Source organism: Lottia gigantea, assembly GCF_000327385.1.
Source record: "Lottia gigantea unplaced genomic scaffold LOTGIsca_12, whole genome shotgun sequence".
Lineage (NCBI taxonomy): Eukaryota > Metazoa > Mollusca > Gastropoda > Lottiidae > Lottia > Lottia gigantea.
The window spans coordinates 1,011,984-1,025,019 of record NW_008707225.1 but is presented as its reverse complement, the minus strand read 5'-3'; the positions used below and the strand labels follow the sequence as shown (position 1 = coordinate 1,025,019).

The following is a 13,036-nucleotide window of genomic DNA, read 5'->3' as shown; positions in this document are numbered from 1 at the left end:
TTTACAATGTTTCTATAAATATTAAATGAAAATTTTGTGTGCTTAATTTGAAAGCCAAAGATATTACGACTAACATAAATTTAGACTACATTCTAATTACTGCTTCATTTATTGAATGCCTTAAAAAGATAGAGTTAATTGTGCTTTAAAATTGTTCACATCTAAATGATAAAATTTATAACATATCACACTAATATTACACTTAAGAAATGATTTCAAGGACAATACAAGAAGTTATAAAATCTGTTAGAATAAGCAAATTCTAAATAAGAAATCAAATATACTTCAATATACTTTTAGTAGATAATGCATTTCTCTGTATTTTTTTCAAGCTTAATTATCTAAAAATACAGAATAATATGTGGCATATTATGTAGAATTCAGTGTAAAGTATTGTACTCCATATACATAATTCTTCTACTCATAAAAGCTTACTTATCATTTTTAAAATATGAAAAATAGAAATATAAATCTGCAAAATAAAATGTAAGTTATAAGTACATAAGAGATATGTAAGAGGAATGGACGGAATTATAACTTCGTATTGCAAAATAGTTCAATGTAATTTGAATGGAATGTTTGACCAGACATACCAAATACTATTATCTTTTAAACTGTCTTTACTATTAATTTTGATTCTGACTTGAATCTAAAGTAAAATTTACCACGTGTCCACGACAAGATAATCACGTTGCCGACAGGATTTATAATATCAAAACAGTTAATTTGTTTTATTGTCTGAAAGCGTCATCATCCAATCAGAACTGGAAAGAACTGACTGGGGATTTCGTGTCTCTTCATGTGCCGGCAGCCTGTCAGTAAAACTCTTTGCCAGGTTCTAGTCGACGAAAAACATCGACCAAGACCATTTGTGTGCAGGCACCATAAGATGGGACACTTGACTGTTGAAGTATTGAAGATGTGCAAATATATTTGCATTCCTATAGCTTGTGCATTATGAAATATCAAATGTACTTTCTTTTGTTTAGAATTTTTTTTTACCAAAATATATTCTAGAATGTAAGTTAAAATGAACTCCTGCCTAGTAATTGAAGTATTTGTATGTATCTGGACAGATTTTGAAAATAAAAATGGACGGAACCAATCAACTTTGGTAAAATAACTATAAATAGTAACAATGTGAATAAATATAGCATTCAAATAAAATATACATGTAAGTAAACAAGCGTAAATTTACACTTCCATTAAAATGTAAACATCACAATACAATATATACATATACACAGAGAATAATATGTTGACAAATACTAACATTACATACATTATCAATAAGCACTTAATATTTCATATGAAATTTATCACATCAAATACTTAGTAATTCATATACAAAGTCATGTCTACCTATCTCTCTTGATTTTTCCTTGTGAAATCTTAACTGTTCACTGTACTTTTCTGTGAATTTAATAAGTTTAAATTACATAGCAATAGAGAATCTTTTTGTCCATTCAACTTTTTGTTTGGGGCATTTTGATCTGTTTTCCTTTGACTGTTGGCAAGTGATAGTATGTAATGTATTGTAGAAAGTAAAAGTTTCAATATAAATAACTAGAAATATATGACAACTATCACAGTTAGTTTTATATACAATTAAAATAACTAGACCACACTTAAATGAGTGATATTTATCAATAGGTTATATCTATACACAGGGCAATGAAATTCAATAACAAAGATAATACTAATACTATCAAGCTTGAAGTAAGACATATCATAACTTCAGATTCTTGAATTATAAGAAACTTGCAATCAGTTTTCTGCACTTATAACAGTTTTCCAATAATATATTTTATACAGTATGCCAAGATGTAACAGGACAATAAACTTACACCATCCAACATCTTAAATTAATAAAAGAATCTAAATTTAAGATGCATCTTGTAACAAACCACTGGCCAAAACTATATTTTTTACACCACTTTTTATCTCATGACCAGTCATAGCATTTTTTCACATTCTGTGTCCAAATAGTAACATGTTCTGTTTGCTAAGACAATTGATCAATTAGCTAAAAGCATGCAGGTATCTTCACTGACCCTTATTTCTCATAAGAATAACATGTACTATGTATTTAATATCACAGGAAAGCTATTGATAACAATAATATAGATATCTATATACAATATAGAGGTATATCATACAAAAACTTAGCTTGTGACAATTTTTAATATATAAATTTGGAATAATTCTGAATATAGAATCCTATAGTATTTGTGACACCTCAATTTTGAACTAAGGCAAGTAACATTCTTGCACCAAAATTCTTAATATTTTGATCATAACTGATTTTCAAGTTATTAACTTTCACTCAAAATTGAGGTTCATCATATTTAAGGCAATGACTACAAGGATTAGTAAATATAAAAAAAAAGTTACAACATAAAATAAATTATTACATTTCTTGTGGACGGAATGATGTAAATTTACCCATAATACAGTAGAAGTGACAAAGCACAATGTTATTAACATACTCATTGTTTAAGTAAAAACTCAAATTGTTTGTTGATGTTATACCAATATTAAAGTACTTCTTTCATTAAAATATTTGGCAGGTTTCAGGATTTGTTTTAGCAATCCTGTAAAAAAATGTTACCATAATTATCCTGTCAAATATAATCTAATTCAACCTTACTTTACTTCCAGATTACAAATTAAAAAGATTTGCCTCACATGAATTGTAATCTCATTGTTAGCATCAACAGATTGGTCTTCAGTCCTCTCAAAAAATAAACTATAACATGGCGTGACAAAACAAATCTCAAAGTTTTCTTTGAAATGCTGGAAATAGGCCTTTCTTTAACAATGTGAATGCCAATTCTTGTGGAATGTTGTGAAAAATAACAAAAGAAAATAAATATATTTTGATTTCATACACCCAATAAAAACCATTTTAAGATATATCACTATAGTTTATCCTTCCTTTAAATCATGTAATAATTCTAAATGTCTTGGTGTTACATTATGATCAGCTTGTGCTTTTTCTATCAGTGTATGCCCCATTAAACTATATAACATGCTGGCTAATTGTGAAGATGCTGAACGAAGATCTACACTACCACCATGGACAGCGCCACTGGAATTCGTTGCCTGAAGAAGGTGCCACATTAATGGCAATACACGAAGAATGACAACTTTTGGTTTTCTGACATAGACCTTTTGAACCAAATCTGAAAGAAATTGATTAAAACATTTGAAACAAAAGAAACTTGATTCTCAAGGAAATGTTTACCTGCATATAATTCAAGAATAACAGACAGTTTCAGAACAAAGAAGCTTTGAATTGTTAAGGTTTCCAAGAAAAAAAAACTTACATGCCACTTTTTCTACAATTTCTGGTTTACTTCTGGGACCAGCAGCAATTGCCTGTGTTGCAAATGGTTCAATCAGCATACAGGGATCTGAAAAATGATGTAATTCCTTCACTACGCATACACCTACATCATGATTCCTCACAGTCTTTATTTAATGCTTTTTCATAGAACTAGAAGAGGCACTATTTAAGCACAGTTTTATGATGTCATCTGTATTAACTAAATTAAGAACGTTAATAAGGCACTGAAAGTGACGACAATCTTAACTTCCACTGTACAAATTTTTTTTTGATGGGGAACCAAGCTGACAGACTTCTGATGAGTCGAACTTAGCTGAAATTGAGCTCTATCATATTGTTAAGAAAATGTTTCTCAAAGTTTCTATAATTTATCTCTTTAAATTTCCTGATTAAGAATGTGACAGTATGATTTATAAGCAACTCCCTTCATGAAACCAAATCTTATGAAAAATTGGCATGATATAATACTTACCAATATTAGCAACTAACTGATCTAATACCGTTCTGGTAGCTTGTAAAATATCCTTATTTTTTGATGATAAATTGGGTACTATATTACTAACAGCAATATTTAACACAGGAACATTAGCTAAACTCTCTTTTAACTTTGGTATAACATTACTCATAACTTGTAATGCTAATAAATTTACTTTACTATTGGAATCCACTAAACGCGGCGAAAACTTGTCGAAAATCTGAAATTAAAGAACAACTCATTTTACTTTCCGATCTACTACAATGAGACATTGAACACTTTCATGTGAAAAACAATCTGTAATGCCTGTTTTCCAATTTGCACATATTCAGTTTTGCTCTGAAAATAGAGTAGTTGATTCCTTCTATACATCAGTTGACCGATCAATTAATATCAAAATTGCATATACTGTTGACAAAATGCAGTAAAAATCTCAAACCTTTATAGTATGTGGTGTGATTTGTTCAGGTATTGTTTCACATAATTCCTGAAAGTCTTGTAGAGCTTTATATCTATCATTCCAGTTATTACAGCCTAGTTGATTTATCACTTGATGAATCTCTTCTGTTGTAGCTGAATCAGTTTTCATTGCTTTACGTCTTGGTTGAGGGGTATTCAAAGCATCACCAGCACTGGAAGCAAAATATGAATCATAAAAGTCAAAGAGTATGGTAGCCATTTCAGGTAGACAGTCTCTAATATTTTGGCAACAAAAACACAATCGTGTATCACTGTATGTCATAGACATGAATAAGATACACAGTACTTGGCTCATTCCATAAAAAGTGGCAGAACATTACATAAATATTAATGAAGCAAATCATCTCACCTGCTAGCAGAATTGCTACGAACTGAAGAATTGGACCGACTTCCATGACCCGATCTTCGAGATTTAGCAGAAGTTGATTCAGCAGGCATATCACCTAAACCTTTTTGTTTTAAAGCATCTAAGTTTTCCTGTATATTTCTTAATGTACTAGAATTGACATGTTTATTGAGCATTTTATCAAAGTCAGGATGTGACATTAAATTATAAAATATCTTTCTTCCATAATATCTGAAAATACAAGAATACAGTTATTCTACATATTTATAACCTTAACAGTGCTAGCTTTCTTTAGAGTCAAACAAAAAGTCATATAAAAGAGAGAGTGGGTATCAGCTTCATTTAAATGGCCAATAATGTATTAATGCAATGGATTTTGGTTTTCCATTGGCATAGAAGGAGTAATCTTGGTAAAAACTTCATTTGCTTATAACTTTATAAATAATGGTTTGACTTTTAAATATTCTATAAACCTTAATAAAGCTCTCCCATTTTAAGTCTATTGTAAGCAAATTAAAATGGTCAGGATCATTATTGTATTTCCAAAAGATCTCATATTATTCAATTCTTTTTCAAGGACAACTAAGTTTTACACATTTGGATTAGGAAAATTAACTGATTATGGATAAGGATTAGGAGGTGTGATCAAGGAACAGATAATTGAGAACAGTTATTGTTCGTGTCAAATACTTTCTTTTCTAAACCATTTAATATAATAGAAACAGTACTTATTCCATACCTTGTTTCTGGAGAACCATCTTGCATAAGTTTAGCAGCAGTAGGTAAGACTTTATCTGTTATATCTTTTACACCACTTAATACACGACCTGGTCCCATTCTCTCACACATCTCAACTAAAAACTGAGCTGTCATCTTACGTACACTACTACTCTTGTGTCTATAAAATTCAAACAAGGAAGGTTTACGTAAATTTCAATAACATCTCTGATTTTAGTAAGGAATGAATCTAGATCTTGTTATCATTATGGGAAAATAAACGCCTGTTTATCATGTTACAAGACAAATGACCAAGCAAATTCTTTTGTGCCTTCCAATCATTAAGTTGGCGTGTCCCTAAGATTTCAGCACTCATTGAGTCGTATTGATACTGTGCCAGCTTTGGTTGGATATATGCAAGAACAACCATTAAAGCATTTCAAAGATGCTCCAAAAATAAAATGCATGAAAACTTACTCTGCACCACCAGATATTAAAGCTGTTAAGGCTTTGGCAGGTGACACATTATCTACCATACATTCTAATGCTTTCTCTACATCATTCTTAATAAAGGCATTACTTTCAGCATTCTTAGCTAATAATGTTCTTACTGTACAATCTAAATCCTATTAAAAATAAAAAAAAACATGTTTTGATTTACATTGAAGTGAAATATTAATAAGTATCTTTTTTATAAATTAAACTTCATCCTATATTTGACTGTCTACCATCAATTTGTTTTGTAATAATTTGTATTTATTATAAAATGCAAAATTTCTTTGTTGTCTTTCCAGCTAATGACCATTGAAGCTGTGATTCAGCCCTAGAAAATCATATATTCTTGTTTTTAAAGAAAATTTAAAATAGATTATACTTACCGGATCAAGACCTTTCTTTAAATATGTAAACATATCTCCTAAACATACAATAGCCAATCTGGATACTTGAGATCTTAAATTCTTCACCTTTAATATTAACAAGAATTAATAAACTTATAGATCATTAAACAGAGGACAGGAGTCTGAAGAGCACCATTCTTTCATTTCTCACTGACATTCATGAATTGTTGACAAACTAAATCCCTTTCATAGTTAACTACCTTTAACACGTGAACATGAAAATAGAACCAATAAAGTAATTTCTTTCCACAAATTATTACAGTTGACCAATTCTGTGCTAAAAACTTGATATCTTCATGTATCATAAAGACCATCCCATAAAAGAAAATAACATTAAACCTTAATAATTAATTCTAATAATAGCTAATATAAAAAGAGTGATAAATACCTCAGCATTAATAGCCACTACCACAGTATGTAAACTTCCTATTATAACTTGAGGATGGTACATACAGATTCTTCTTATTAGATTAATACCCTCATTCTTCATTTCCCTGTAAACAAAATACGAATTATAATAATCCTTTTTATAAGATTAATGCCCTCATTCTTCATTTCCCTGTAAACAAAATACAAAATATACAAATCCTTTTTATTAATTAATACCCTCATTCTTCATTTCCCTGTAAACAAAATACAAAATATACAAATCCTTTTTATTAGATTAATACCCTCATTCTTCATTTCCCTGTAAACAAAATACAAAATATACAAATCCTTTTTATTAGAATAATTTACCCTCATTCTTCATTTCCCTGTAGACAAAATACAAAATATACAAATCCTTTTTATAAGATTAATACCCTCATTCTTCATTTCCCTGTAGACAAAACACAAAATATACAAATTTACTGATTCTTCTTGTTATTATCTTCATTCCTCAATTCCCTGCAAACAAAATATAAAATATATAGATTCTTCTAATTAGATCAAATACATTCATTCTTCATCTTCCTGTAAAGAAAATATACAGATTTTTCTTGTTATATGTAATACCTTCATTCTTCATTTCCCTGTAAACAAATTATACAGATTCTTGTTTTTACATTCATACTCTCATTCTTCATTCTCAGTAAACATAATATAGTGTCTAATCTTGTTCATATCATTAGTCTTTTTTTCCAAAAATACTAAATATACATCAATACCTCTTTCTTCTGTAAACAAAATACAAATTGGAAAGTATAGACTTATATTGCATTAATACCTTCATTCTTCACATTTTCATAAAAAAAATATACATATAGATTATTTTGCAATCATATAAAAAGATTTAAAAGATGAACTCTAGCACTTTTATATCCCTATACAATCAAATATACAGATAGCTTTATTCATTGAAACTATTTCCCTCAATTTCCTAGTAAGCACATTAAAACTTACCAATCATCATTAGAGAGTTTTTTAAGAGCATCTCTCAATGCAGCATCAGGATCACGTACTGGCTTCCAATCTTCAGGATTCTCTGTATCTTGTGGTGGTGATGATTGTGCTGACATAGGATGACTAGAAATAGGTTCACTTGTGCTGAAATATGGAGAAAAGGCTTTTAAATAATATGTTACTAAGGTGAACAGAATCTTTTATACAGATTATTATGAAAAAATATATTAAAATTATGCTAGGTTACTACTTACGTTTTGATCTTTTTTCTGGGTGTGATAGCAGGAGGGGGTTGTCTAGGTGGATTATTTTTCACAGGACTCTGAGGGGATGAACTTGATCCATTTATAGATAAAGCTGAAATTAACATAGGACAAAAATCACTGTGGAAACTGATTGTTAGGAAATGTTTTTTTCAAAAATATGAATTATCATTACTCTTCATATAAATTTTATAAAGCTATAACATGCCAACTTTTGTTACAAACATTGCTTGGGTGCCCTCCTGAGAAACTGTTTCCCAAAATTTTTGTGCTATATTTCCTATGCATATATCACACTTTTTTTACTTAGACTTCTTAAAAATATTCACTGTTAACCTTTTGAATTTAGCCTATTGAAGTAAAGTAATGTTCTAAGCTTTAAATGATTGTAAAAAGGGTCTAGAACATCAATTGATTATTAAAATCAAGACAATGCTTACTTTCTATACCAAAACTTTCATTGCTACTAAGTCGTTGTAATTTTTCCCTTTGTCTTTCTTTTTCTTTTAATATTTGATTTTCTCGTTCTTTTTCCAATTTTTTCTGTTCTAATTCTTCTTGTCTTAGTTTTTGTTTTTTCTGATTAATTCGATCTTGAAATGCTTTTGTCATAGTTACACCTTGTACAGGGGATTCCTACAAAATGAAATCCATAATTACCATGAATACTTCAGAGAAAGAACAAATTCACATCCATTAAAAGTAATCAATAAGAGATTATGTTTTTTTCCCATTAAAAAAATTCTTTGTTAAAAGAATATCTGGTCCAATTCTTTATTGTACTCAACCGACAAATCTTTCTTTCCCCTTTAAGAAGATAACTGGTCAAATTTCAAAAATTAGATTACTAACATACAAAAATCAGTTTAGTAAAATCCTGGATTTTCAATCATTAACAGAATTTCCTATTGTTTCAAAAAAACAAAAAAACCCAAAATTGAGAACTGGCTTGAAGTTACCTTAATCCTTGAATTTTTAAACATTAGGCTACATATATCTATCCTATTCTGATTCAAAGAATGTTGCTATGATATATGATAACTCACTTGTGAAAATACATCAATGCCAGAATATTGATTAAAAGCTCTCTAATGTCAACATCCTAATTGCATAAAACAAAGTTGAATTTTTTTTCAGAGAAATCCAGAGATTGAAAGTGTTAACTAAATGGTTTTGTATAATATCTTGAATATAAACTGTTAGTAAGTTATCAAAGTCTAATAATTTATAGAGGAGATTTATAAATGAGATATTAATTTGAAATGAAAGACTACATGTACTTGTATTAAATTGTATCAATCATTTCATCAATATTAAGTCTCGTCACCATGGTGGTATCATGTCAATAAGAAATCTCCAATATTTTATCATGATTATATTGTTAACTAATAGTTACAGGTTGTTACATTGATCTTTTAAAGGGAGATTGCCACAATAAAGACAAATAAAAAAAGATGTTAGAAGTGATAAGCTTATAAAAGAACTGTTTTCATATTTAGTTTTTCAGATTTTGAATAGTGTTTTAAAATTACATTTTAGGTTTATACTTCTGTTGCAATTTTATTTTATACAATTAGTATTACTGAAAGCTGGATTTTAAAATATTCACACTATGACATTCAGTTTTAACTCTGTTATTTTTATGATATAGAATTTGAAAATTTGCAATGTACATTGGTGCAAGAGGACTTGGAAACAAGTTCCTTTGAATTCTTTATAAAATAAAGTAACTTTTTTTCTTTGTTATTTCAGAGAGATATGTCTGTTAAACCTGTTTTAAATGCTGTTTTAAGATTTTCATTTTAGGATCAGTAAAGTTCTGCTTGTTTGAATTTTTTAACATTAATAAATGCTTTTTCTCATGAGATCCTTACAATCAATCAGCAAGAAATTATGTTTGAACTATTATCTATAAGCAAAAAAATATGTGTGTTTATAAAAGAGGCGTAGAACACACTGCTCAGGAACTCTAGTCTTTATCATACTCAGTTAAATAATAGTTAATTGAAGGTTGGCTTTTATTAATCAAACTTCTAGTGTCTAGACAGGTATATTTTCTATAAAGTTAATTAATATTTACATTGTCAGGTACATTTACATAAGCACTATCCTTTTTGATATTCAACTTTAAACAAGGCTTCAAAAACATTTTGAACAATTATAAACAATTATCAAGTAAGAGGTGTTTTTCTCAATCTATTTTTAAGCCATGTTTCACATATGTTAACCCTCAAACTTCACAAACAGGCTACACCCTGTCCTTTTACTTTAAGGCCCTACTCGTTTACAACCAATCTGAAACTGGATTCCGAATCCATGTCACTCGTTTACAGCGGTTTGCCCTGATTTTGAATCCCTGAATCCGCCTCCTAGGGCAGATTCATCGGATTCAAGATGGCGTCATTCATAGGGTACTTATAATTTTTAATTGGTCTTGCTTTTTGAATCTGTTTCACTCGTTTACGACATGAATCTGATGTACCAAACGGTTTCGGATTTTTTGTAATTGAGTAGGGCCTTTTATGCAATATCTCTGCAAAACAAAGCATGTGTATTATTTGTCAAGTTTGAACATTTCGATTTACTTACATCAACATGGGTTTCATCATCTGTCAGACCATTGATAGAACCATAAGAGTTAGATTCTGATACCCCATTCTTCACACCAACTCCATATACACCTTTTACACTTTTAGATTCCAATGATTTGATTGGTCGATTATCAGGTGAGTGTCCTGAATACAGGTCATTTCCATTGACAGATGAATCAAATACACCTGAAACAAACAGACAGTATTGAGTATTTTCTCTTTAATATGTAAATTTCCAATGAATAAAATATTCTATGTAAAAGAGTAACACACATCTTGAATTCTTAATAAATTCAGATAAAAGTTCTATCAAGGCCGTAACTAGGTTATTTTTTGTATGAGGCATAAATCCTGTAGAAGACTCAATGCTTTCTGTACACTTCAAGCAATAACTACTTTTACTGTAGACATAAAATAAGCAATGTATTTAGCAGATATTATATTTATTTTTTTAGTTATTTATATTTATTATATCTATATTTCAAAACCAAAATTTCTTTTTTGTCAAATTCAACCTGCATATGTCTCATTTGCTTTGATATAGTTAACACCCTGATAACACATTAAAGGCATTAGGTTTAAAAACCTTTTAGATTTTAGAAAACACATAACAAATATTATTTCCATTTAACTACTTCCTGAGCTGAGATATCTTCATCTAATCAAAAAATTTTGCAAACATTTCGTGTTTATCAACATTGATCTAAATGTCAGAGTATAAAATTAATCAATGATTACAGGTAAAAATACTTCTAAGACATGTAACTATTGTGCATATTTCTTTGAAATGCTTTTAGTGACAATAATTACAACTAACACATTCTTCTCATGAAAAAAAATAAAATGGAATGAAGATGTAAGAAACATAAGAGAAGAAAGCAGTAGGCTATAAAAGTAGTCCCTAGCAGCAAGAATCTTTGATGGCATTATGGTCCAAAGTCTAATACAGCTTCACATACACAATTTTTCTAAAAAATTCTTAAAGGTAGTCAATCGCAAGCATCATTAGACTTATTATGATTTATACTGCAAACAACATACAGGCATTTTATGACCTATTAGCGTGTTGTTATGAATAATTAAGAGTCCTTATGATTTTGCAGCTTTTCAAAAGGATAAATTTTTTCTTTCAATTATACATTACATCAAAAGGAATCTATAATAAAAATGCTTTGTATTGACATCGTTCTAATCAATAAAAATCTCCTCAAATAAATTCTTCATATTCCAAATCCCTAACTTATACCTACCCTTTCCAATTAAAGTTATTTTATGTGGTTGCGGGATTCTATCATCATCTAGATCTATAGCACCTGTATGGTGTAATGACGCCATACCAAGAGGTGAAATAAGAGTGCCTGTAAATAATACCACACATAGTGTTCTAGTGCATTCACAACATAACAAAGCATAAAGATAGTGTTTTAAGTGCAGGTAAATAAAGGCGTGATATTGTGCATTGAAAACTTTTAAATACAATCAGACTGATTTCTATATTTCCCATTGTTAAACAAGTTTTTTCATCAAGTTCCCATATTGTACTCATAAAATGAAGACAGAATATCAAAATCAAATTTACCAAAAATACCCAAATCATTAATACCTTTTGTTCTCTTTCTATCTTTTGGTTTATGGATTGGTGATATCTTGTTTTCAGTACTGGAATCATCAGAATAGCCTTTACCCACAATTTGTACATCTGAGTTTCTGTTGCTAGGGAAAGTAACTCCACTATTTGGATTATAATCAATATGATAAGCTCCATTTTTATTATCAACATCATCCAAACTGTCTGAACTATTTTTTTTTGTGAAATTCACCCCAGATCTAACCAGTTTAGGTTTGGTTTCAAAAGGTGATTCCTGTTGTTTTTTCCTGAAATCCAAATAGATAAAAGAGTCATTTGACAAGACCAAATCATTGTTTTTAAAGTTTGATATACAGAAACTCAATTTCAATTGATTTATTCAGTAATTACTGCACTATACTAAATTTAGAGCAAAACTGATGAGTTTCTGAAGCTGAAGGTGGGCATCAACTGAACAAAAAATTTTGCAAGAATCAAGTAATTCTTACCCTTTACGTAGACCATTGAGATCATTTCGACTACTATAAACACCACTCTCATATTCATATGTATCTGATGATAATGATATAGATGAACTTAAACTATTCTGACTACTTTGTTTCTGAAATTCTTCTTTCTTTTCAGCTTTTTTCTTAGATGCACTGTTCCTAATACTTCTTAATGAGCTTACCATCTGAAAGACAACATTTATGTCAGGTCTATTTGTAAAATAAAGTTATATCTTAACCAATACTCTGTCAATTTTAAATCAATTACTATGTCAATCCAAAACTACTTAAAACTATGTCAAATCTAAATTCAAAATCTGTTTAATTTAAATTCAAAACTATGTCAAATCTTAAACCAAAGGATGTCAAATCTTAAACCAAAGGATGTCAAATCTTAAACCAAAGGATGTCAAATCTTAAACCAAAGGATGTCAAATCTTAAACCAAAGGATGTCAA

At 29.3% G+C, this 13,036-nt stretch overlaps 1 protein-coding gene across 1 annotated transcript; it reads right to left on the bottom strand.

The window, feature by feature from the left end:
* Nucleotides 1-2,519: 2,519 nt before the first annotated feature.
* LOTGIDRAFT_212335 (hypothetical protein) lies at nt 2,520-7,765 on the bottom strand (the record flags this gene model as incomplete). Its single annotated transcript, XM_009048042.1, has 10 exons — nt 2,520-3,185; nt 3,330-3,416; nt 3,822-4,044; nt 4,264-4,456; nt 4,654-4,881; nt 5,390-5,548; nt 5,845-5,993; nt 6,246-6,332; nt 6,655-6,760; nt 7,650-7,765. 10 exons carry the CDS (start codon nt 7,763-7,765, stop codon nt 2,929-2,931), a joined length of 1,605 nt encoding a protein of 534 aa, XP_009046290.1. The 3' UTR covers nt 2,520-2,928.
* Between the last annotated feature and the right edge of the window lie 5,271 nt (nt 7,766-13,036).